At 30.7% G+C, this 27,533-nt stretch overlaps 6 protein-coding genes across 12 annotated transcripts; 4 read left to right on the plus strand and 2 right to left on the minus strand.

The window, feature by feature from the left end:
- The first annotated feature begins 34 nt into the window (after window positions 1-34).
- Window positions 35-1,126, plus strand: Yip1d1 (Yip1 domain-containing 1). Its single transcript, XM_047057056.2, has one exon. It carries the CDS (start codon window positions 190-192, stop codon window positions 940-942), a length of 753 nt encoding a protein of 250 aa, XP_046913012.1. The 5' UTR covers window positions 35-189; the 3' UTR covers window positions 943-1,126.
- Window positions 1,015-10,234, minus strand: LOC124493919 (uncharacterized). 5 transcript variants are annotated; one of them, XM_075728627.1, is made up of 6 exons: window positions 10,058-10,234; window positions 4,878-5,253; window positions 4,479-4,798; window positions 3,493-4,369; window positions 2,536-3,430; window positions 1,015-2,465 (listed from the first exon to the last, which is right to left on the minus strand). In XM_075728627.1, the coding sequence occupies exons 2-6, from the start codon at window positions 5,153-5,155 to the stop codon at window positions 1,230-1,232; spliced, it is 3,606 nt and encodes a 1,201-aa protein (XP_075584742.1). In that variant the 5' UTR covers window positions 5,156-5,253; window positions 10,058-10,234; the 3' UTR covers window positions 1,015-1,229. The 5 variants fall into 5 exon arrangements, with proteins under 5 accessions (XP_075584742.1, XP_075584744.1, XP_075584743.1 ...); XM_075728629.1 differs by lacking the exon at window positions 10,058-10,234 and adding an exon at window positions 8,246-8,705; XM_075728628.1 differs by lacking the exon at window positions 10,058-10,234 and adding an exon at window positions 5,479-5,675.
- A 4,400-nt stretch (window positions 10,235-14,634) lies between these two features.
- LOC124499507 (WD repeat-containing protein 20) lies at window positions 14,635-18,609 on the plus strand. Of its 3 annotated transcripts, none has more exons than XM_075728421.1 (5): window positions 14,635-14,910; window positions 15,812-16,411; window positions 16,473-16,652; window positions 16,713-18,218; window positions 18,297-18,609. In XM_075728421.1, exons 1-5 carry the CDS (start codon window positions 14,803-14,805, stop codon window positions 18,387-18,389), a joined length of 2,487 nt encoding a protein of 828 aa, XP_075584536.1. In that variant the 5' UTR covers window positions 14,635-14,802; the 3' UTR covers window positions 18,390-18,609. The 3 variants fall into 3 exon arrangements, with proteins under 3 accessions (XP_075584536.1, XP_075584538.1, XP_075584537.1); XM_075728423.1 differs by lacking the exon at window positions 14,635-14,910 and having other exon boundaries at window positions 15,521-15,855; window positions 16,123-16,411; XM_075728422.1 differs by lacking the exon at window positions 14,635-14,910 and having other exon boundaries at window positions 15,521-16,411.
- Window positions 18,610-18,681: 72 nt separating this feature from the next.
- On the plus strand, window positions 18,682-19,395 carry LOC124499401 (protein FMC1 homolog). Its single transcript, XM_047063304.2, has 2 exons — window positions 18,682-18,870; window positions 18,937-19,395. Exons 1-2 carry the CDS (start codon window positions 18,793-18,795, stop codon window positions 19,177-19,179), a joined length of 321 nt encoding a protein of 106 aa, XP_046919260.1. The 5' UTR covers window positions 18,682-18,792; the 3' UTR covers window positions 19,180-19,395.
- Window positions 19,396-19,576: 181 nt separating this feature from the next.
- On the plus strand, window positions 19,577-25,886 carry LOC124495072 (uncharacterized). The gene is made up of 6 exons (XM_075728424.1): window positions 19,577-21,373; window positions 23,439-24,166; window positions 24,244-24,419; window positions 24,479-24,879; window positions 24,942-25,014; window positions 25,097-25,886. Exons 1-6 carry the CDS (start codon window positions 21,213-21,215, stop codon window positions 25,589-25,591), a joined length of 2,034 nt encoding a protein of 677 aa, XP_075584539.1. The 5' UTR covers window positions 19,577-21,212; the 3' UTR covers window positions 25,592-25,886.
- LOC124495079 (uncharacterized) lies at window positions 25,852-27,322 on the minus strand. The gene is made up of 2 exons (XM_047058407.2): window positions 27,048-27,322; window positions 25,852-26,949 (listed from the first exon to the last, which is right to left on the minus strand). Exons 1-2 carry the CDS (start codon window positions 27,151-27,153, stop codon window positions 26,051-26,053), a joined length of 1,005 nt encoding a protein of 334 aa, XP_046914363.2. The 5' UTR covers window positions 27,154-27,322; the 3' UTR covers window positions 25,852-26,050.
- Window positions 27,323-27,533: the final 211 nt, after the last annotated feature.

Below are 27,533 nucleotides of genomic sequence, written 5' to 3' on the forward strand. Positions count from 1 at the left end.
ATAATTGTTTCTTATTGATGCACTGTTCATATATACGATGTTTTCTTCGTAACACGTATGATTTTACGTTGACGATAATTCACGTTCAAACAAATGAATTGAAAAATACTTTCAACCTGTTTTGGCCAATTTAAAATTAATTAATTTATTTATTTTTCCTTTATATTCACATAAATCGTGAAAACAACGATGATGAATCCAAATTTATCGAAAAATCGTGGAAACAATGATGATTTCTGGTCACAATCACCACCATCCATGCAACCACCACCATCATATGATTTTGGACAATTTAATTATTCTTCGGATTTTGATTCAACGACCAATATGCAGAATCAATATTTTAATCCAGCTGCCGATCAAATGAATACTTTTACACCGAATTATGATTATGGCATTGGTACGAGTGCCGATCCTTTTGCCGATGAACCACCGTTATTGGAAGAATTGGGTATAAATTTCGAACATATTGTCCAGAAAACGGTCGCTGTTTTAAATCCATTTCGGCAAACTGATCCCTCCATTCTAATGGATGCCGATTTAGCTGGTCCATTGGTTTTTGGTCTAGCATTTGGAAGTTTCCTATTGTTAAGTGGAAAAATTCATTTCAGTTATATTTATGGATTCGGTGTTCTTGGTTGCGTGTTGATTTATACATTATTAATGTTAATGTCGCCACCAAATATAACAATGACAGCCGTATGTACAGTTTCCATACTTGGTTATTGTCTTTTACCAATGGTCTTTCTATCTGCATTATCCATTTTTGTTGGTTTACAAACATTACTGGGAAATATAATTACCATTATGGTGATACTTTGGTGTTCATTATCAGCATCAAAATTATTTGTCACCGCATTGACAATGTCCAATCAACAGGCATTAGTTGCCTATCCATGCATTCTGTTCTATGGTGTTTTTGCATTGTTGACACTTTTTTAAAATCATCAAAATCTATATGTTTGTGTAAATAATCGTATGAATTTGAAAAAAAATTATTAAATCATCACCATCTTTGTTGTTGTTCAAATGACAATTTGATTTATTTAAAGAATTTTTTTTTATTAAAATTGACAGAAAAATTAAATAAAAACAAATAAAATTGGCACTGTAATCTGGGCATCAGAATAAATAATTTCGTAGTCGTCATCGTTTTATCAACAATTGGAATCACCTGAATATTTTTTTCCGGTATCGATTCGGATCTTTAGAAGATTTTGAATTTCAAATTATGCATGCTGTTGTTGTTGATAATAAATGATAAGTGCATCAATAATTTGTTGTTGTACATTTAACAATTCTAAATGTTTTAGATATGATCGAGTTAACTGTGAAAGAGACCAAATAAAAATTTTCTTATCATTACTACAATCATCATCATCATCATCAACGACCATATTGTTCGTCTGTGGTTGTAGCGATTGATGATGATCTTGATTTTCAAGCCAATTTTTTATTATTCTATCATCGTCGTTATCTTGTTGTAGAACAATATCATCATCGTGATGTACATTATTATCATTGATTGTCATCATCATTGTAATTTTCTTAAACAATTGTTCCGATGACCATTGATGATGGTTATTGTTGTTGTTTTTCTTATCAAATGAACGTTGTAAAATACGATTGATAAACATATTGCATCGTTGTTGTATGGCAACTGATAAATTATGTGCTCGATTCAATTGTCCATTCAATTGTAATAAACGTTCATTTTTTTTCATTTCATCATCATCATCATCTTGTTGTTGTTGTTGTTTATCATTCACATCAAAGTCAACATTTTTGATTTGTTGCTGTATTGAGAATATCAATCGTATGATTCGTATCATATCAACGCATAAAATTTCCATTTTATGACTTAGATTTGAATCCAATTCATTCAATTTTTGATGAATAAATTGACCAATTTTTCTTTCAAATATCGATAAATCTTTTGCAATACGATTGGATTCCATTTGTAATAAATTCATACGAGAAAGCAGACCATTTTTATAGCGACGAATCTGATCGATATGTAATAATTCTTCCTCTTCTTCATCATCATCTTCATAGTCGATCATCATTGTTTTGTTTGCATTATTCTTCATAGTTATTATCATCGTTCCTTCATCACCATCAATATCGGTTTCATTTCGATTGAATACTAGTATCAACATTGGTATCAATTGCTTGAAATCCAATGATGGCCAAAATAGTTTCAAATCTAAACCTAATCTTTTGAACAGTGAATACATTGATGATAACAACTTTTTATTGTTATCGTTGCCATTATTATTATCATCACCGTCATCAATGTCATGTTGACCATTCGATGATGATGATAAAATTGCCATATCTAAAGATGGTGGCGGTGGCAGAGGAAAATCATTGATTGATGAATGATGATATTCTGGCTGTTGTTGTTGTTGTAGTTGTTGGGAATCGTTGGAATTATTGATTTCATCAATTTTAGCCTTGATTTCCTAATTTTTTTTTGTTTATATTGAGAATTATTAATAAATTTTATTGCTAAAATAAAATAAAATAATTTACCTTGAATTCGATTATATTATCATCATCTTGATTTTCTTGATCGTTGACATACGTCGTAGCTGTCGTTTGTTTTAATATTTGTGGTGATGAGGAATGTAAATTTTGATTTTCACCTGCTGCGACTGCTTGTTGACCATTACGATTTTTCTTTTTTTCTTTTTGTCGTAAATAAAATTCATATACAGCACGTTTCTGTATTTCTTTGATATTTTTTGGACTTGTATTTGTGGATGATTTTGGTGGTAATGCGGGTGGCTGTGAATTTTTGACCAAAGAAAAAGTTTGAGATCCAGAATCATCAGAGTATTGTTTCGTTTCTTGTCGAATCACCTGTTGAACGCGATGACTACGAACAATTTGTGTTGCCGATGGTGGTGGAATTTGTTGCGATGATGGATAACCACCGTATGCCACAGATGATGGAGGTGAATATTGATTTTTTTGTGATCGTGGAAGTTGTGTTGGTGGTAAGCTCAATTCTATTTGATTATCATATGGATTTTCTTCCAATTGTAATTGTTGTTGTTGTTTTTTACGTCTCATTTTGGGATACAGATTATATGACCAATGAACATCATCGTTATTTGATGATTCGGAATTAATTCGCATTTCGGTTGAATAGTTGAATTCAGATTGTTGATCACAGTAATTGATTGATTTAAATTCGGTGGGAGAGATTTTTTCCGTTATTGGATAATTTTCCGGTAAACTAGAATAACGAATCGGTGGAGTTGGTGGTGGTGATTCCGGTATTTCCATTGCTTCTTGTGGCTGTACAATTCGTTCTCCTCGTTCAGGTGTTTCTGGCGAACATGATGATGGAGATGGCAATGAAGATAAACTATGATGGCCATTTATAGAATGACTCAATGAATAATTCGTTGGAGAATCAAAGCTAAAAATAAAAAATTTAAAATTTCTCAAAATAATTCAAACACAAACACAAACCAAACATACCTTTTATGACTTAGATTAGAATCAATTGAATCAGATTTTGAATGATCAATAATTATCGTTTGATTTCGATTATCATTGGATCTTTGTAATATACCATATCCTGATGATGATGTAATCATATTTAGCATTGATGAATGATGTTGATAATTATTATTAGCTGTTGGTCCACGTGCTACACTAACCAATGTAGATGATGATGATTCATATCCAGAATCTTTGGTTAATTTACGTGTAGGATCAGGAAATATATGATGATGATGATGATGATGGTTATTATGTTTATGATAATTGAATTGGTTTCTGGTATTCTGTACATTTTCATAGATTCGTGATGTTGTATTCTGATTCGATTTCGATGATGACATCATTAGAATATCATCTGATGATCGATGACATGGTTGTGAATATGAATCGTAATGTGTAACGTGTGTTGGTGATAATTTTTGTTTTTGAGATTCAGAATTAATCAATTGTTGTTGTTGCTGTTGTTCGCCATTAGTATTATTGTTATTTCCAAACAACAAAACCGAAACGCTTGAACGTCGTTTATTTTTCCAACAATTGGAATTTGATGAATTTGGCTGAAATTTCGTATTTGTCATACACAAATTTGTTTTTGTTGATGAATATTTACGTTGTTGTTGCTTTTCCATTGATTGTGGCGATGGTGCTACACTAATTGACGGTGGTTCACAGTATTCAGCAATTGTTTCATAAAGTGAAACACATGATGATGATGATTGAAATTCATTATTCATCATTGATTGTTTGATTGATGATGGTGGATTTTCTGGACAAATTTTGGATTTTAACATTGATGACGACGATGCTGTAATGGCCTGTTTCGAAAGTAATTGTCTTGGTCTTGTCGGATTATCTATGTTATGGAGAAAAGAAAATAACCAATTAATTGCGTGTGTTTTTTTTTTAAAGACACTTATTTGGTATTCACAACAACAAACAATATGTCTCTGAATACGACATACTTAGATTCATGGCAGTGAAACCGTAAATGGCATCTTCTTCATCAACATGTATAACCATAGCTGATGTGGATGTCGATGTTTTTGTCGTCGACCCATTATGGTGACCATCACCATCACCATTATCATCATCATCATTATCATTAAACGTAGGTGTAGGAGTATTATCATTATTATTATCAACAACATTGTGACCATTTAGAATTTTTTCAGTGATGACACCATTCATTAAAATTCGACGATGATGATGATCTGATGTTGTTGTCATAGATGTTGATGATGATGGTGAACATTTAAAAAGGCTAAAACTTGCTGATGGTGGCCTATATTTTTTTTAACGAATACCAATGAATCCCATTAAAAAAATGTATACATCAATCATTAAGAAATGTGACAATTTACCTTGATTTATCTTTTTTCCTGTGTTGATTTGATTTAATCAATGAACGGCGAAAATTTGTTACACGTTCAAATAGGCTAGATATCGATGATGATGATGATGAATTTTGTTGTTGTTGTTGTTGTTGTTGATGCTGCTGTGGTTGTTGGGGCTGTTGCTGCACAAATGATGAAGGCAATGATGATGGTGATTCATCATCATCATCATCATCATCAATATTGGCCAATGTTGATGATGGAATCTGATGATGATGATTCGATACAGTCATTGTGGCCATCATAATAAATAAAATCAATCGATTGAATTGAATTATTATCAGAAAAAAAAGACAGTGAGCAAAAAAAAAACAAAATCTCAATGTGATGATTGATGCGGAAACTAAACGAAAGAAAAAAAGAAAAAAAAAACAAAACAAGATCATTATCATATATCATCAGTGAAACAAATGGCTCAATAATCACAAAATTGAGTCCGAAAAACAGCAAGACAAATAATAATTAGCTGGATAATAATTCAAAAAAAAAAATGGACATGATAATAATTTGCTCCCGATTTTTTTCCATGGATTCAAAAGCAAAAGCAAAAAAAAACGATAACAATTACACAATGGAATGAAATGAATGTTTTTCTTTTCTTTTTGATTTTTATTTTCGTTGTTCAACAATAGCAACGAATGAGTTATTATTGGTTACATGATGATGATGATAATGAGATTTTATTTTGTTTGTTTGTTTGTTTGTTCGTGTGTTTTTTTCTGATTTCACTGCTTATTTGTTGTCAATGAACGGTGTGTCTGTCTCTGTGTGTGTGTGTGTTTTATCAACCGAACAACGACGAGGGAATTTTGTGAAAATTTCTAAACATTTTTTCTCATCTGAAAACAAGAAAAAAAACGAAAAATTAAATTTTTTTTCTAAATTTATAAACACACAAGATGTCTCTCTATGTGTGTTGTACATATATTCATCATCATTAACATAGAAAGATACTGTACTACCGGTCTCATCATCATGTTTTATTTGGCCATCCATATTGATGGACAATGTGTCCATTTTGATCATTATCATGATCAAAATGTCCATTTTGTTGTTTTCATTGTTGAAAAAATGTAACATTTATGTGGTTCATCTGTAATTATCTTTTTTTTTATTATTATTATCATACACCATCAATTCACATCTTTTTGAAATGAAATGAAATGAAATAAAATGAATGAATGAATGGATGAAAAGATGAGATTGTCTGTTGTTACAAATAGAAGTGTTATCGTGTGTGTGTGTTCTATATAAACAGGAATGAAAATATTAACAAAAATCGATTTTGTTTGTTAGTTGGATCATTTCATTTGCGATTTTTTTTTTTTTTGATTGTTTGGCCACTGACCGTGTATCGTTTGGTCATTACCATCACTGGTTCAAAGCAGCATAGTGCAACACATCATTATTTAGCAATGAAAAAAAAATGTCTGACAATCACTTGATTAGGGTTGAAAAAAGCAACAAGTTTTTGTAAAGAGGCGGAATTTTTTATTTTTCCGAACAAAGTGATAAAAGAAGAATTCAAAAAGAAAATGTCAAAATTCACCATCATACACAACAACGAAAAAACAACACCGGAAGAATGTAAAACAATTACATATGTAGTGGTGGAGAAAAAAAGAAAAAACAAAAAAACTACAAAAAACAAAACAAAACAAAAAAACAAATTTCCATCCTGGATCGATAAGGAACAGAAACAGAAACGGAACATTACAAGAAAAAAAAAACAATTGGCCAGTTTTTGAACACACACACACACACAGAAACACAAGTTTTGAACAATAACGAAAAAAAAATTGCTTAATGAGCTTAATAATGATGATGATGATGATGATAGAATGCTGTTGAACACACACACACATCTTTCATTTTTTCCCATTTAGATGATGATGATGATGATGAATTACACATGAATGAATGAATATTGAGAACCACGTACGTTTTGAACAGGTTTGAAAAATTTTTCTTTTTCGTTGTTGAGCAGAAAAAAAAATTTTCGTTTCGTTTCGTTTTTTTTTTCATTTCGACATTTGAATACAATCAGATTGAAATGAAATCACAAAAAAACAAACAAGAAAATGAAATAAAATCTCGATCCATCGGATGATGATGATGATGATGATGAAACCCATTTTGATCCAATAAAACGAGATTTCGTTACACCAGAGATTCGATTTGTATATATACAAACACATTCGGATATTGAACTATCTCTCTCTTTTTTTGGATGATCTTTGTAAATTTAATCTGATTGAATCTCAAAAATTGAATTAATTTTCATTCTTTCTTTTTTAAAATTGTAGATTGGATTTCTATTGTTATTGTTGTTGTTGTTTTCGGTCGGTTCGAATCCATTTTAATGATGATGATGATGATGAGACGGCAGCCGGTTTCTTGTTTTTGAAATTTTATTCATCAATCACTGTTTCATCGTTTGAATAAAATAGTCAAAATGATGGAAACAAAAGAAAATAAAACCAAATCAAACCAAACCAAAAAAAAAAAAAATCAATCGATTGATTGATCGATCGATTTAATGATCATCAATAGCATCATTTACTACTAAATAGATTGTAATTGTCGCCAACAACAACAACAACAATGATCGAAAAATTGAGATTATTCGAAATTCGAATTTTGGCTATTTCTACACAAATAGCGTGTGTGTGTGTTTCTATGAATATCACACAATCATCATCATTTTGTTGGTGGTGGTTAGCCAGAAAATTAAATTTTAAATTAAAAAAAAAAAACTTTTATTCAAATCACCATCATTATCATTGTAATGTCCAGAAATAATTGAGGCATTGATGATGATGATGATGAGTTGGTGAATGAATTTAAATTGAATAAAAATAGCAAATTTCAATTTCAATTTTAAAATCTTCACCCTATTCATTCATTCATTGCTGTGATGATGGAAGCCAATTACTACTGAATTAGGAAACTAAACAACAAGTAGCTCAAGTTCCAAATGGACCACCAAAAACAAAGCAAATAAAATTCATCAGTAAACATTCGATGAACGATTTCCATCCGTGTGTGTGTGTGGTTTTCATTTTCATTTTCATTTTTTTTTTCAATGATCATCATCAATCAAAAAGGTATTAATTTCAAATGTTTGAAACAAAAAATCCGTTTCAAGGTTCCAGCAAAAAAAAAGGAAAACAAAAACTTGATGTTTCGAAATTGGAAAAAAAAGTGAAAAACAATTACAACAATCACATTATCATCATCATGGCCCATTGACAACGAAAAACAACGGCAACAACAACAATGAATGAATGACAAATCAATATATAAACGAAAATGGAAGTTAAATGTTCACTTACAATGAAATTGTCGCCAAACAAAAATGATATTTTATCATGAATTCATGTGATGTTTTGTTGATATAGCAACCACAAAAAACTTTTACAATTTAAATCAATCAATCAAAATCGATTCAATCTTTGATTTCGTGAATGGTTGATCAAACAACAACAACGACGTTATCTAAAATGGTCATCACAGAAATATTCACAAACATGGCCATGTTTCTGATCATCGTCATCATCATTTTTTGGCCAAAATGTCAATCAAATGATGACATGAAATTTGACAATCATCAATGATGATCAATGATGGCGATCACAAGCACATTACTCGTTTGTTTTTTTTTTTTTTTTTGTTGAATAGAATGAAACGATGTGAACTAAAAAAAATGATGATGATGTTTTCGTGTATCGATCAAATTAGATTAAATTTTCTTCTTTTTTTTATTGCTGTAAAATTCGTTTTTGTCGATGAAATTGGTCATTGGTTGGTTGCGGTTGATTCGTGAATAGAAAATGGACTGTTTTCGGTTTTGTTATTGTTGCTCAAAAAAAAAAAACATTTCCAATCAAAAACTTGTTGTCGATGATCAAAGGTCAAAAAATTCATGGATTTTTGTGGAAAAAGTACTGTTGTTGTTGTTGTTGTTGTTGTTGTCGTTGGTTGGTTAAATGGATTATTATAATTTCAATCATCGACTACCACTATATTCAAATATAAACGAAACGAATTTTTTTTTTGGTCACACAATCGCCACGAATTTGAAATAATAACACTGTGTTGTTTAACCACAAAAAAAAATTGGCTATTGTTATCAACGGGTAACAAACAAAAAAAAAATCTGATGATATCGATGATGATGGGTTTGATTTTTATTATTTCTCCACAAAACAACAACACAACACTTGTCAACATCAACATCAACAACAACCGTGGACAATTCACCATCAAAAAAATGGAATGGAATGGAAGTTTCAATGTGTGATCGAAACAAAATCAAAATCAAAATCAAAAAAAAAATTATTAAAGATTATTGGTTGTGTTGCTGGCCAGAACAACAACAAAAACATTCACATAACAAAACAAAACAGGCCAACGACGACGACGACGACGACGACTAATTCACGATTCAAAGTTTTTTCTACTTCTTGATAATGATGAAAACTTGGACAACCACCACACACATACACACACAGGTTTCTCTGTGAGTTTGTGGAAAAAAAAGCCAATTCTATTCGAAGCAGAAGCATTAAAAGCTCTCTTTTTTTTCTTCTTCTTCTTTGACGAAGTTGTTGTTGTTGTTGTTGTTGTTGTTGTTCGTCGTCATATTCGTTGACCAACAACAAACGTTGACTATACGGTCTTCAGCTTACACAAACACACACAATTCCAAGAAAAAATGGCCATTGAATAAAGAGAAAAAAAACGACGACGATTATGAAAATCTTTGAAAAGAGAAGAAAGACCCGGCTTCTTGTTGTTGTTTCTAGTGGTGGTGGTCAATAACAAAAAAAAAATCCATGGATTCGTTAAACAATTCAAAACACACACACACAGAGTGTGCAGGTTTGTCATTCTTTTATTTTGGTCCAATAAATAATTCCAATGCGGGGGCGTGTGGTACACATTGATGGGGCATGGGAAATTTTGGACCATGAACCAAAAAAATTCTTTATTGTTATAACCTTGTTGCAACAATAAGGTTAAACAAATAAATTCCATTCCAGGTAAGTGGTTAAAGGTTAAAGGTTTTTTTTCGGACCTACATACCACCACTAAACACACACACACACACACACACATTGTTTATTGTCTGGTGAACATTTTACCTTTGGCCCTTGATGGATGGATGAATGGATGAAATGAATGAAATGGCCACCAATGCAAACACAAAGTGGAAAGAAAATTCTTGTTCTGTAAAATGAGAAAAAAAAAGAGAAAGAAAATGATTTGGATTTTTTTAATAAAAGAAACATCAACATGAAATGACCTGCAATAACAACAACAACAACAACTACAGATGATGATGACGGCAACAGCCTGTTGATGATAAACACACACACACACACATAAACATGAGGAATAAAAAAAAACATGGCCAAAATCTATATTATAAGAGGATATAGAAAAGTAAGCAACAAGTAGAAAAAAACGAAACTTGTTTTTTTTTGTTGTTGCTTTCCACATTTTCGGTTTGATGTTGATGTATGTATGTGAGTCTGTATGGTTCATAATAATAAAAATAAAAATAAAAACATGTTTTTTTTGATTTCAAGCTTCCTCACGAATTTTTTTTTTTTTGGTTTTTGGTTTTGGTTTTGAATAATAATCACAACAACAGCAGAAAAATGATGATGATGATCATCTTCAATGGACAAGACCCAATTCATGGCGGTGGCTTTTGTGTAGAATTATGATGATTCTTTTACCCAAGAGAATTGTAAAGATTTTGGTTGTTTTCTGGTCATGGTTCACTGATTATTATTTTGTTTTCAAATGGTTATCATCTCATCGAAATCTTTTGATTTTGATTCTTTTTTTTTATTATTTCATCATCATCATAATCATGATTATCATACCTAGGGTTTTTTATTTTATTTTCTTATCGAATGTGCAAAAAAAAATAATGTTCACACACACACTGCACATCACATATGGTCGGCGCAACTAAATTCTTTCAAGGATGAACATTCACTTTCTCAGATTTATTCGACCAAGGTCAAAGGCCATCATCATCATGGATGGTACAGAATTTAATCACAAATGCCCACAACAAAGAAAAACAAGAATCATCATCAACAAGTGAATTCTAGTCACGATCATTATTATTTAAAGGCTTTTTTTCAAAATTCCACCCAAAACGTCTTTTTTTTCATTCATTAATCTAATGGTTAATTATTTTCTTTCTTCAAAAAAAGATAAGATCTTTGTGTGTGTGTGTTGTACAAGTTTTATGATCGTTTATGATGAGAGAAAATCTTTTGTCGTTGTCATTATTATCACGTTCATTCGCACAAAGTTTTCACATTTGTATGACGACATTATTATATGAGGCGCGGGAATATATCGACGAAAAAGGGTTAAGTTCATGCATGGATTGCTTTTGTTGTTGTTGTTTTGCTATTTGGTAGGGTTATTTTTTGAATACATACACGCACACCTGAGAAGAACACTTGTTGTTTCGCTCTTTTTTTTGTTTTGTTTATTTATTCTCCATGGTGAACTTTGGTCATTCATTTTTTTCTGGAATAAATAAATGAATGACGGTGGTTAATAAAAATAATAATAAAACCACTAAAACTAGAACCAAACAACGATGATGACCTTGTAACCTATAGGAGAATGTTGTTTGTTAAAAAGGAAACAATGAAAATAACGCAAACTTTTCTAGATTACAGAAAAAATTGTTTGAATGAATCAAACACTTGTTGCTCGACACACACACACACACAAACTCAGAAGCCTGAGACTTGTATAAAAATGAAAAAAAAAATTTTTTCTCTAAAAAAATAAATGAATTGAAATCTGACCTTGTTGTTGGACCAAAAAAAAAAAAAAAAATCATCATAATGCTGATGGTGAGTAAATAAACCGAAAAAAATACGGCCCAAGAAATTGAAAATCATTCAAGCCAAATAGATCATAATTACGGATTATTAAATTTTTCTTTTGTTGTTGTTGTTTTTGTATACAACAACAAAAAAAAATTCTCACCATGGATCATCTTCATCATTTTAAATCAATGAGAGAGAGCAAAAATGAGGTCAAAGGTTGCAAAGTAGAAAAAGACGGTCAGCGTGTTCATCATCATCATTTGAAAATCAAATCTTTTTTCTTCTTCTTCTTCTTCTTCATTGAAATTGAATCTTATTGACAAAAACGAAATATTTAAAAAAAATATATCATTAACATTGAACTTTGACCTTTGACCGGAAATGGCAATGATGATTCCTTCATTCATAAGATTTTTTTTTTATTTTGTTTGAAATTGTTTTTGCAAATTGATGGTGCTTTCTGTGTGTGTTGTGTTCATATATGAATGATTTACACACACACACATTCTTTTCTCTTTCTCTCCTGATGATGATGGCCATGGTATCCATATCTATTCAGACTATTTCTTTTAATGGTATGGTTTGATGATAATAATAATATTTTTTTTTCTGGTGATCATAACATAACACCATCATCATCGAAGAATGAAATTTGAATGAATGAAAAAATCATTTTTTAAGCTGAACTTGACCTAGACACAAGTTTTCCGTTAAAAATTGTTGCTGTTGTTGTTGTTGTTGTGATATCAGGTGAAAAAAAATCAATCTTTAAATACCTTTTTTTTCCTCAAACACAGTCGATCTCCACGAAATATATACTACTACTTGGTCGGTTATTACTTGTCTGGTAAAAAAATATATAAAAAAAAAATCCGAGACCAAGCCAATAATACGAAGCGAGAGATTGAGAGAGAGAGAGAAGAGTTTGTTGTACCAATTGCCCGATTGTGTCAGAATAATAAAAAAAAAGTTTTTCAAGTTTTCAGGTTGATTAATTGATGTATCACACACACACATACACACAAATACAGACACAAAGATCAAAACATGCATAACTTTAGCCATTTTCTGACTGAAAAAAAAAATATTCATTGACACATAATGGTGGTATAGTAAGCCAGTGGGGTATAATCGTGGGTTTAACCAAATTATTATCAAATTTTAATGTTAATGAATGTATGGAAAAAAAACTGGAATTGACCAGAAATCAAGATAATTAAATAATAATTAATTTGGGTCAGCCACTAAGTACAAGGTACCCTCATCATCACCTTATCTAACCTATCTGGTTGTCTGTGGAATTGAAATCCAAAAAATGCTTAAATTATTTGACCCAAAAAATGATATTCAATTCATCATTTTCATCCTCATCAATTCCATTGATCAATTCATCAACTTTATCATTATCATCCACATCATCGTCGAAAAATCTATTGTTATCAATGTTGTTGATGATGATGATGGTGGTGGTGGTGGACCAAATATTCGATCATCAATTGTGTATCCAGCTGAGAGCTGATAACAAAAACAACAACAAGCAGGCAACTATTTTTTGGATGGCCCAGCAGTTTCCAAGTTTTTTGTTTTCGTTGTTTTTGTTTTTGTTTTATTTTCGGTCATGGTACACACACACACACAAATATATGAGGGTTAGTTCGTTTTTTGTTCATCACATCCATTCATTTTGGTGAAATTATTGAAATTTGAGGTTTTTTTCCTTCATTTTTTTTTGTTTGTTTGAAAAATGAGATTTGTAAAATTCGATAATGCCGTTGTTGTTGTTTCGTGGCTATTTTTGAAAAATTAATAATTTTTTCTGTGTGTGTGTGTTCGCGCCTCTTCACAAGATGAAAAACAAAAACAAAAACAAAACAAAAAAAACAGGTTGAAACAAACAAAAAACCAAACGATGATTTTTTTAAAAATTTGATTCAATTTTTTATTTTCTGATTCTGATTGAATGAAATACAACAATGATAACAAACAACAGCAGGATGAAACAAAAAAAAAGATGGGCCTGATGATGATGATGATAAACAATGATAATCTATATGTGTATCAGACATTTGAATTGATGATGATTGTGTTTGTCTGTGTATGGCGTTGATTCATTTATGTCAAATCTTCTATATCTAGTTTGCCAAAGGATTTTTTTTTGGCCAAAAAAAATGTAATGATTGATGAAGCGAATAGGTCGAATTGTGATGATGAACATTCGTCGAATGACAACGACGACGACGAATCGTCGAATCACACCATTAGTCATTTTTTTCAAATTTCTGTGTTGCACATATTTCTTTCGTTTTTGTTTGTTTGTTTGAACAATGAACAATCGAAATGCGCGCGTTTTTATTGAATTTTTCATCACCATCAGATAATCTCTTTTTTGGTCATCTATTGGCTATTGAAATAATAAAGTTGACATTTTAAACTTGTGCTCAATCAAAAAAAAATGGCTTTATTTTTTTGTAATGTGAAAAAAAATCAATTTCAATCCATCACATGATCACGATCATTATAGTTACAAATAATACCCCAATATATACCACATTGACCTTTGATTCACAATGAAAAGAAAAAAAAAATTCACACCAAATCCTAATTGATAAAATACAATGACAACAGATCAATGTGATACAAATGGAGAAAAGAAAAACAAAAAATTTATCTACTAAATTAAATTCTGTTTTGTTTTGTTTTTTTTTCGTAAAATATAGATAGATAGACATTGTAAAATCGCCATCGCCGATTGTTACCACCATCATCATCATCGTCGTCGTCGTCGTCGTCGTCGTCGTCGTTGAGGCTGAAAATAGAAAAAGAAGAAGAAAAAATGACAAACTAGGTGATGAGATTTTTTTTTCTTTGTTCAGCAACAACAACAACAACAGAAGACATTTTCATCATAATTCGTGACAATTATTTATCGTCATTATCAAGTCAACTGGAACATCATGATGATGAAAGTGTAGAATGAAATATGTGTGTGTGTGTGTGTGTGTGTGTGTGTGTTCACACGAATGTTTATCGAAAATGATGATCATTATTTAGTTTTTTTTCAAAGAGAAAACAAAAATTTTCTCCATGACTTAACCGAAAATATGAAATGGTTCAATGAATATTGTGTGGTGAGTAGGTGGAAAATTTCTTGAATTTAATCATCATCATCATCATCATCATTATATTGGAAAAAATTGACCTTTCATTCACACATTCAAAGGGTTGTATTTTAATTTTTAGTTAACTTCATTTAATGATAATTACCCGATGATGATTTATTGTTGTTTTCTCACCTTTTAAATATTGATTGATTCGATTGATTGATAATAATTTTACAATTTAAACCTGGTAACGCTCGATAAGATAATGATCATATATGATCATCGTTGAACCGAAAATTGAAAACAAAATTTCACAGCTATATTTTAATGTCGTCAATTATTTTCTGTTTTTTTTTTTGTTTTTTTCTCATCAGAAAAAAAAACATCAACACAATTGGTGAATGACATTCATTCATTCATTCATTTGTTTGTTTGTTTGTTTAGGTTCAAAACTTTCTTCGTTTTTTTTTGTCAAAAAAAAAAAAAAAAAATTTCATAGTTCAAATTCGTTTTTGGCGGTTAAAAATTTTTTAAAATTTCATTTTTCCATTTTTTTTCACGACGATTCGAAAGATGGCAGCACTTTTAGCCATTTTATTTCGAATGTTTTTGTTGTTGATAAACAATAATAATCACATAACACCGCTCATCAACACCGATAATGATGATGATCATATCGTCAACGGAAAAAAAGGGAGAAAAAAAGGAGATTTAGTTTTTTTTAAATGATAATTTTATTTCAAAATCTCAAGTTTTTTTTTGTGTTTGTATCTGAAATTCGATGGTTTTGTTTTTTGTTGATGATTTGTGATTCATAAACTTATTGGTGTTCCAGAAATAAATGAGCAATATTCATTCTTGTTTTTTTTCCAATTAATAAATGCATCAATCATCATCATCGGTCATAATGATGAATCTTCAACAACAGCAGCAACATCAATCACAATCACAACAGCAACAGCAGCAGCAGCAGCAACAACAACAAGAATCATCATTTAATGAAATTAAAACACAATTAATTACACGTGAAGGCGTGTATCGTTTAATACAACAAGCTGAATATGGTAGACCTAAACCATCACCATACGTTCAACATCATCATCAACAACAACAATCGAATGGACCGAATGGACAGAGTTCCAGCAGTGTACCATTGGTTCGAATTTCATTTACAAAATTTATTACAATAAATGGTTCATTATCATTTCGAAATCATAATAATCTCGATGGAATAATAAGTAATACTAATCATCAAAATGGTCATATAACACCAACAAATGAAAATGACGATGATGATAATATTAATAATGATGATGATGGTGGTGGTGCAACATTGGATACTGTCGATAATCAAATGCAAATCGATGTTCATCATCATCATTCTAATATTACACGAATTTATGATCGTCATGCACATCATCATCATCATCCATCTCATCATCATTATTCCTATAATATTCCTATCCAAGAAAGAATCTGTTTCAATAGTGGACGTGAATTATTTGTTTATGGTTTTCATGGTTTACAGGTTTGATTTGATTGATTAATATTTTTCCAAATTTGATCAATTTATTCATTGATTATTACAGCCATCCAATCCAGCTGGATTAATTGATCGTAAACAATACAAAGCAACCTCGCCAACATGTCATGATTTTTCCACAAATATTGAACCACCAATTTCATTATTATTGATTGGTTTTTCATTGGGCCAAATACAATTGGTGGATTTTTATCGTACAGAAATTAGTAAATTTTATAATCAAGAGGTAAATTATTTGAAAATTCAAATTCTTGTGCAATAATTTTTGGTTTTAAATTAAACACAGAGATTAATTGATAAATCAAAAGTTACATGCATCAGATGGTTACCACGTTCAAAAAGTAATTTCATCGTGTCATATAGTTCTGGACAGATGTATGTTTATAAAGAAGATTTACCTTGTTTCACTACGCAACCAAATTATCAACAATATAAATGTGGCGATGGTTTTGTTATCTATACGTGTAAAACACGTCAGCCACGTAATCCAATATTTCGTTGGTCGATTGGTGCTTCTATCAATAATAATAATTCGAATAACAGTTCAAATGCATGGAATAGTGGTAACATTCTGTCACATCAATCATCTATAAATGAATTTTCATTTTCACCATGTGGTAAATATTTGGCAATCGTATCACAAGATGGTTTTCTTCGTTGTTTTCATTATGATCAAATGGATCTTATCGGATGTATGCGATCGTATTTTGGTGGCCTGTTATGTGTTGATTGGAGTCCAGATTCAAAATTCATTGTGACCGGTGGTGAAGATGACCTTATCACTGTATGGTCATTACAAGATAAACGTGTTATTGCACGTGGCCAAGGACATAAATCATGGGTGAATTGTGTACGATTTGATCCATATATGACTACAGATATGAAAAATTCAAATTTCGATAATGATGATGATGATGGCAATGATGAAGATTGCGATAATGGTGATCAAAAACAATTTTCCGATACAACAAATGAATTTCGACTATTAACAAATTATCGTATTGGATCAGTTGGTCAAGATACACAGATTTGTTTATGGGACCTTACTGATGATATTATCAGACAATCGACAGTAATAAAATCACGATCAAGATCGACAATAAGTCAACATTCTTCAGGTGTTGTAGGTCATCATCATCATCATCATCATTCATTATCAAAAACAACACCAGCACCAACGGCAATAAATTCTACTACTAATCATACGACTATAACAACAGCAAATGATTCAACAACAATCAATAATAATCGTTCATCATTGAAATTATTTAGCACATCAACAAATAGTAATAGCAATAATCAATCCAATCATCATCATCATCATCATCATAATTTTTTTAATAGCCTTAAAAAAGGTGTTCATAAAAAATCATCTGTTGTTGGATTTTCATTAGGTTCATCATCATCAAAATCAATATTGAAATCTGATCAAAAAAATAATCATCATAACCAATTAGAAAATAATATAATGACTACAACGACGACTACGACATCATCTACATCATCATCATTATCAATGAATTTAAATAATGAACATTCAACACCATTATCATCATCAATAAGCCATCATCATCATAATAATGTTGCTGCCGTTATTGAATCAAACTGTGATCCATCTCGTTTACTTGGTACGATTGTTTGTCCACGTCTTAAAGAGGTTCCAATGCTTGAACCACATGTATGTAAAAAAATTTCAAATGAACGTCTTACGTCGTTGATATTTCGTAAAGAATCAATAGTTGTAGCAAATCATGATGGTAAAATATTGCTATTTGCTCGGCCAACTAAATCGGTAAATTATTTGTTTTTGTTTTTGTTTTTTTTTTGGATTAATCATTCTGTTTTCTATGTACACATTCCACTCTCACAGAATAATACGAACCTAAAAATATCAAGTCCAAATGCATCAATGGCAAGTGATGTTAATGAGATACCAATTGTTCCAGGTGATTTGAATGAATGAAACGATTGCAATAATTTTCAATTTATACCGGATGGTATTTTGGTGACAACAACAACAACAACAACAACAAAAGGGACAAAAAAACCTACTAACTAGTCAGATTGATCCCGAATTTTTTTCGCTTTGTTTGTTTGTTTCTTTTCTCATTACCACACATGCATTCATGTTATAATTTGTTGTTTTAAAAAATAATTAATGATAAAAAAAATTGAATTTAAAATTTTTCGAATTTTCATTCATTTGTGGCCACTATTTCGACTGCTACTGGTTCATTTAGTTGATTGACCTTTTCACATCGAATCTGCTGATTTTGTGTGTTCGAATGTTGATGTTTTTTTTTAGTTTTTTTTTTTGGTTTTTTGGGTTTAAAATAACCAACAAACAGTCAATTTATCTAATGTAAATGGCATCGAGTAATCAATTAAATGAAACATTATGTCTGGTTCGATCAATTTGTCGAACACTTCGTGGTCGTATGAAGGTGAATAACATGTTATTCATTTCATTTCATTTTTGTTTGAAAATTTTTCATTCATAAAAAAAATAGGGAAAAGTAAGCGAATCACCAATATTTGAAGTAATACGACAAACTGTACGCCAGAATAAAGTGACTGATCAACGTATTTGTCGCGGACCAAATGAACTGCGTTTTATTGGTGAATCATATCAAACATATTTGTCATCAGGAGAAAAATATCGTCAATTATTGAATAAATATCATGGAAAATCTGAACGTAGTGTCGAACAAACCGCCAAAATGATGGGATTTAAATTACCGGAAAAACGTTGATTGGTTTCATCATCTTTCAGTAAATCTAAATCTGTGATCTGTGATCATCATTATTATCATCATCATCATTGAATCCAGGAAATGATTTAAAACTATCACCATACTAGCTTTTTTCTAATTGATTATTATTAGGTAAATTAGATAAAGTCTAAATTAGTATTTGCAATTTTTTTTTCTCTGGAATTCAAATAAAATTTAAATTTAAAAAAACAAAAATTCCAATCCATTTGGAAAAATAAAACTTATGACGCCATCTGTGGTGTTGCGCTTGCGTATTTCGAACCAAAAAAAAAAAAAAAATAAAAATAAAAATCGAACAAAAACAAAAACAAGAACCATCATCAAATCAAATGAAGAGTCAAAAATCATCATCATTTGCGCAGTTTCTTTTCAGACAAACAAAACAATACGAAAAATAAGAAATAGAAAAAAAATATCAATTTTTTTTCTCTATCAACAACAACAAAAACTGTATCGTTTGTCTTTTTGTTCGGAGATCTTTGGAAATTGTAGAAAAAAAAAGGAAGAGAGAAATCTTTTTCTCTCTTTTTGAGATTTTTGTAAGTAAGTTCGACAGTGATTGTAACTTGGTGTCCACAATTCATCATTCGTTGGTGGAAATCTATCATCATCATCATCATCATCTAACGACAACAACAACGAAAAAAAAACTAGTTTTATGACAGATACGTCGTAAGAAAATAAAAACATTCGAAAATTCGGTAATTTATTAATCGCCAAAAAACAAAACAAAAGGTTATTGTCGTCGTAGTTGTCGTTTGTTTTTTTTTTTTTTTTTTTTTGTTGACAAAAGTTGAATGTAACTACACGACCACCACCAATTTGTTCATTTATCGTTTTTTTGTTTGTTTGTTTGTTTTGACAAGACAAAAGAACATCTTCATCATCATCGTGATTCATTTCAACACAAAACAGCAACAACGATAATCAATTTTTTCATCCAAATCCCGGAAAAAGTGTGAATTTCTAATCTTGAATTCTAACACAACAAAAATTTGTTTGAAACATTGTTACGTCTTTATTTACCAATCTATATCAATTTATTATTGATATGAAAAGACAAGCAAAAAATTAATTATCAAGAAAAATGATGCAATCAACAACATCAAACGATGATGTAAACGACGACGATATCATCAGATTATTCTTGGCATCAATTCAAATTCAACAACAACAACTTGTAATGCTGATCTGATCTGATGACGACCATGTGAATAATCGACACGCCTTCAATTTTCTAATTATAAACTTCACATACGATTAATAACGACAACTAAATGTCTAAAGTCATGATTTTTGTTTTGTGTTGTTTTGCTAGTGAATCATTTGCCAAGAAAAACATCTAAATGGAATTGAACTTGATCATGATGATGATGATGATGAGTCAACAACCAACCAACGAACTAAGAATATTCTCTAATGTATTATTTTCGAGCTTACATCATCATCATCATTGATTCTTTTTTTTCTTAGTTTCATCTACCTATCTCTTTATTATAATTGAATGATGATGATCATGTGAATATTTTTTTTTCTTTGTTGTGCATGTGCGTTTTTGTTCTTATGAGTGATTCATTGTCATCATCATCATCATCATCATCGATTGATCACAAGGATCATCGAAAAGAAAATTTAAGACGTAGAATAACGACACACACACACATACAAGAATCATCTGGCTTTCATTCAGTGTTTCTCATTCGACTATATATTTAGATGAAAATTCTGCGTTTTTGATTCTTTTCGTTATTCATGTGTACAACACACATCGACTATATAATTTATGGTTCTGTGAATTGTTTTTTTGTTTGTTTGTTTGAATTTCTCATTTATATAGATAGATACCCATAGTGCAATTTTTTTTTTTGTTTTTTTTATTCACTGTTGTTTTTTGGCTGTTATGCAATATTGATTGACAACAATAACAAAAAAATCTCAAAAATTTTGTTTATTGATCGCGATTGATTGATTTTTATTTTTTTTGTAATAATTCAATCAATCAATAATCAAAAATGCCATTTATTGGTCAAGATTGGCGTTCACCTGGTGAGGTATGGATCAAAACATTTGAAGGTTGGGAACCGATGAAATTATTGCGTAAATCACATTTTGTACGTCATTATCGTATGGATAATGATTTGGATCATCATCATCATCATCATCATGAGGATTGGTAAGTAAATTGATGATAATTTTCTTGAAATTAGTTTGTTTTGATTATTGTGGAGAGAGAACGAATTTTTTGTCGAAAAAAAACTAGTTTTCAACATTGAATTTGTGACCATTCAATGTTGCCCTTTTTTCCATTATTCAATGTTTAAGTCAAAAAAAAAGAGTTTTTCAATCAAGTTTAATGATTATGATGAATGGTTCCTGTCTTTGCATATTGTTGTGTTTTTGTGTGTGTGTTGGCCATTTCTCAATATCTTTGATTGACTACACAATGATTAGAGAATCGTTACGTGCAGATTTTATATTTGATAATCATCATAAGATTATGATAATCAATCTAAAATATTGGGCCAAGATTATTCATTATTATCATTGGGATTTATTAATGAAATTTACCTTGATGAAGAAAATGTTTCATTTTTCCATATCATAAAATCTCTGATAACGAACAAACAAACAAACAAAAATACACAAGTTATGAAATACAAAATAATAATGAGAAAAATATAAATGTACAAACACACACAAACACGTGTAAATCAAAATCTATTTGATTGAATCATGATTTATCTTTATGGGGGGGGGGAAAAAAACTTTTTTTCGAATAAACACGAGGTTAAATAATTGCATTTTTTGTTCTCTATACTGAATTTGCAATATTATGAATATTTTAATCAAATTGAATGTGGCCAATTTGACCATGTGGTCATTAAAATTAATCCATCGTTGGATCGATTTATCCATTCGCATAATAATCTGCTTTGAGAATTGTAAATGAATTATTCGTGAAATTGTATGTGGTCATTTATTTTGTTTTTTTCATTTCATTTCATTTTTTTTCATCACAATAAATGACATAATCTATGAATTTGTGATACTAATCACTTCCGGGATAGATAGATAGATAGATGTAAAGAAAAAAGGCCAATTTATGTATCATGATGATTATTATTGTGTTTTGAAATAGTAATATTTGAAAATTATAATTTGAAATAAATGAAACGAGGCCACACACAACAACGACATCAAATGTGTGTGTGTGTGTGTGTGTCATTCCATGGAAATGATTATTAACGTTTTTTTTTCACTCATTCGTATGGAATAATTATTTTTTTTCAAAGAAAATAATTTTTTTTTGTTCGTGTGTGGATCAATTTCCTTTTTCCTGTATATGTTTTGGTTGTTTGGTTCGGTTTAATAAATTGATTATTTCACTTTGTCAATTATCATTCATTTATGACAATGACAACAGCAAAAAAAAAAACATAATGATTTGTCACCACGTTTTTTTTCTGAGAAAAAAAATATATTTACGTCATAATATGGTTCATCCATCCTATTGCTAGCAAGCTTTGATTTATATATTGTGACACCTGAAGGATATGTTTGTGTCAATCCACCATAATGTTTTTCTTATTCACGTGTTTTTGTTGATGTGTGTGTGTGTGTGTACATTTTTTTAATGATTGAAAATTGATGACAACAAAAAAAATAAAGATTTCAATCAGTAACAAAACACAAAATAAAAATGAAAATTTAAATTTAACTTTTAGTGTGTGTGTTCTGTTGTTATCAACATTAACAAAACAACAACGGCAAAAAATTGATGAAACTCGATATTGCCACCATAGAGGTAGAGATGCTTTGCAGATGATGATGATTATTACTGCTATAAATACTCAATAAATGTCCATTTTTTTTATATATATCTATTATGATGATGATAATGATGGCTAATATTTTTTTTGGCGATCAGAATAAGTTACCATTTTATTATCCGGTTTATTGTCGTTGTCGTCATCAGATCATTTATGAAAAAAAATTTTTTTTTTCTAAAAATAAAATTTTTTGTCCGTGATGATGATGATGATGATGATGACTCAGTCATGATAATAACAACCAAACATTATACACATACACAAAAAATGGGTTTGAGTGTGAAAAGGCTAGATTAAATTCATTGAATTTTGGGCTGTGTGTAGGTGTCAAACTTGATTGGATTTTTTTTTTATTTGAATTCATAATTTAGTAATTTAGTAATTTAATCTGGGTTTTTTCTTCTATAGTTTACCATCATCTTCATCATCATCCCCACCATCATCATCGCCATCACCTAATTTTGATCATTATCAAGAGGTTGTTGTATTACCACCACCAGCATCATCATCATCATCATTATCATCATCATTGGATAGTAACAGCAGTAGTAGTACAACAGATTCCGATTCTGAAAATGAACTATTAGTAATCGGTCATCATCAGCATCATATAAAATCATCGGATCCAGTACCTGTACCGGGTAAACGACGTCATGAATCTGGTGATAGCCTAACCACAGCAACAACACCATCAACTGGTTCTTCTTCTTGTTCATCATCATCGTCATCGTCATTGATGAATGGTTCATCAACAACGCCGGAACCGATATCGACAACAACAAAACAACAACATGATTTAAATGGTTTTTCCATTGCAGACATTATACAACGTTTACAACGTTCATCATCTCAACCAATACCGATTGACATATTGAAAGAATCATCGGAACAAATTGAAATTTATCATACACAACCATATTATCGTATTACATTGAATCCAACACGTGAAGTACAAGGATCAAATATAATATCTGATGCATTTTATAAATTAGATTTCTGTAACGCTATACGTGATATACGGAGATTTGCATATGTAAGCAAATTATTACATCTATTGATTACACAGAATCTAACATCATTAAGTGGTAATGCTACAAAAGCATTGTTTTGGATGCTTGAAGAAATTGCTAAACAAGGTTTGTTGTTGTTGTTTTTTTTTTGAATTTAGTTTTTTTCTTAATAATAAAAATTTTTCTTTCTCGTGCTCAAATAGTTGCATCAAATAAACAAAATATTCATATAATTCGTAAACTGTTGATTGAACTTCGCGAAATTGTTGATAAATATCTATGTTGGGGCCGACCATTAGGTTCAACATCATTATGGGAACAACATTTACGTACTATGGAAAGAATTTGTGAAATGACTGATGCTATTGAAATTATTCCGGTTTGTTTGTTTGAAAAAAAAATCAATATTCTGATTTTTTTCATTCTTTTTTTTCATAGCCTGAACCTGGTGATGGAAAACCATCATGGTCAGAATTGCCAGAAGAATTAATACGTGAAATTCTATTACGTCTTTCTGATTATAAAGATTTAGAACGTTCAGCACAAGCTTGTCAACGAATGAATTCATTATTGAATGAAGAGCAACATATCTGGAAACAGTTGGTTAAATATCATTTTACAAAAGATCAATTACGTTGGGCATTACGAATGACAATAACTTCTGAATCGATCAATTTTAATAATAATCCACCGATAAACACAACCACCACCGCTACTACTAAACACAAATCAACACCAACGATGATGAATATTGAAATTGATCAAAATGCTGATCCGATAATTGAACAGAACAAATCGATTATAATAGATTGGGAACGTTTATTTCATTTGTTACGAAAGTAAGTCATCGGATTTAATTTCATAATCAATTTTAATAATTATTTTAAACAACAAAAATTAGAAAATTTGGCCTAAAAGAAGAATATGCCGATTGTCTTTTCTTATGTCGTTATTGTCGTTGTCTTTTCTGGAAGGTTAGTAGTGATGGTTGTTTCTTTGTTTTTTTCGAATTTTAAAATTTTTTCCAAATCATTTTTTTGTTTCATATTTTCACAGTCAAAAAATCATCCATGTATCCTAGAGAATCCAGATCTTACACGACAAGTACTGGTAACATCACCAATAACTGGTTTTAAATCCACACAACATCAATATTCAACAAAATATCCAAGCAATTCAAATAATAATGAAAATCAACAACAACAACAACAACCATTAACAGCTATACTAAGATCACGATCACTTGCTTTTAATCATAATAATACAAATAATAATCGTCGTCCACCATCTGGACATCGGCAGCAACAACAACAACAATTACCAAATGGACCGGTTATGGTACAGAATTTACCATTTTTCGAACATCCATTGGTTATTCAAAGGCAAAGACTTAATAATCATCAACAACCTGATAATAATCATGATCAAAATAATGAACAAAATGCAAATGCGCAACAACAACAACAACAACCGAGTCAAACATCATTTCAAAAAGCACCATTGCATGTTCCTATAACACCACAGGCATTTTTGAAATTTTTTTCGCTTTAGGTTTTTTTTCAATTTTCCTCGAATCTCTGTGTGTCAATGTTTGTGTGTGCGTGTGTTTAATCAATACATATGTTTTCTTTCTTTGTCTTTCTTTTATTGCATTATATATCACATACCTATACTTTCTTTGAATGAAAATATCATTTTTCTTTGTGATAAATTTTTTTTGTCTATCAATTAACAACAAAACACTGAATATTATAATGGGGCAATAATGATGATAAATAAATCATATTGATATTGATCTGATGATATAAGAATGAAAATTAAAAATTTTGATTTTTGAATATATTAATTATCCGGAAAATAATTCAGTTAAAATTTAATTTTTTTTTTGAATTTGAATAAATCAATTTGAATTTGTCGACCAATTGATCAATGATGACTGGATTTTTGTCGTTGTTTACGTTGTCGAACATTTGCTTTCCACCCGCGTTGAGAACTTTTCGAATCGAATCTTTAATCATCTTTGCTCCCAGACTTTTTTCCAGATTTTTTCCCTGATTTTTCACCATCACTATTATCATTGGATTTACCACCAGATTCTCCCCCGGATTTTCCACCATCACTTTCATCGCAATCTTCATCGCCAACCAATTGTGATAAGCCACCCAATAAACCATTCCTACCAGATTCTCCCCCGGATTTTCCACCATTGGATTTACCACCAGATCCTCCCCCGCTAAGCAATTGTGATAAGCCACCCAATAAACCATTTTCACCAGATTCTCCCCCGCTAACCAATTGCGATAAGCCACCCAATAAACCATCTCCACCAGATCCTCCCCCGCTAACCAATTGTGTTAAGCCACCCAATAAACCATCTCCACCAGATTTTCCCCCGGATTTTCCACCTTCGCTATTACCATTGGATTTACCACCAGATCCTCCCCCGCTAACCAATTGTGTTAAGCCACCCAATAAACCATCTCCAGATTCTCCCCCGCTAACCAATTGCGATAAGCCACCCAATAAACCATCTCCAGATCCTCCCCCGCTAACCAATTGCGATAAGCCACCCAATAAACCATCTCCACCAGATTTTCCCCCGGATTTTCCACCATCGCTATTACCATTGGATTTACCACCAGATCCTCCTGCGCTAACCAATTGTGATAAGCCACCCAATAAACCATCTCCAGATTCTCCCCCGGTAACCAATTGTGTTAAGTCGCCCAATAAACCATCTCCACCAGATTTTCCCCCGCTAATTAATTGTGATAATTCACTCAATAAACCACTTCCTTTCCCGTTAGATCCAGCAATAGATGAACCGATTTTAGCCCCCACCAAACAACCAGCTATACCGCCAAGAATTCCATTCATACTACCACCACTACTTTTGCCACCTTCACTTCCTACAATGAATTCAAACAAATAAAATCCAATCAATAATTAATAAATTTCAAAGAATAAGTTATAAATTGATCGATTAAATTGAAAAAAAAAATTATACCAGATGATTGGTTAGCTCCAGATTTTCCATTCACCGATAATGTAATCGATGATATAAGCAAAATGCCAATGAATGAACGAGTTGACAAGATATTCATAATGATCATTTTGTGTGGTGATTTTTTTTAAAATCAAAATTTCGGTTATAGAAATGAAAGATTCGAATATATTTCAGATACATACATTCGATCGGTTTTTATACAAATTTCATTCTCAAATATTTCATATTTCAATATCAATATTTCATTCTCATCATCATCATCACCATCAATTGACAAAGTAATTAGTTATGGATTAATTTATTATGGTAATCGATTGTTGAATTGTTTTGTAATCGAAATCATTTTCAATCAATCACTTATTATTATGGAAACGGAACAATAATTTCATTTTTTTCCAATGAATTTATCCTCTATTTTGCTGTCGATGATGAATGAAATCGCCATCATCATATTTATCAATTAAATCACGTTCATTTTGGATCATG

Source organism: Dermatophagoides farinae, chromosome 2 (assembly GCF_024713945.1).
Source record: "Dermatophagoides farinae isolate YC_2012a chromosome 2, ASM2471394v1, whole genome shotgun sequence".
Lineage (NCBI taxonomy): Eukaryota > Metazoa > Arthropoda > Arachnida > Sarcoptiformes > Pyroglyphidae > Dermatophagoides > Dermatophagoides farinae.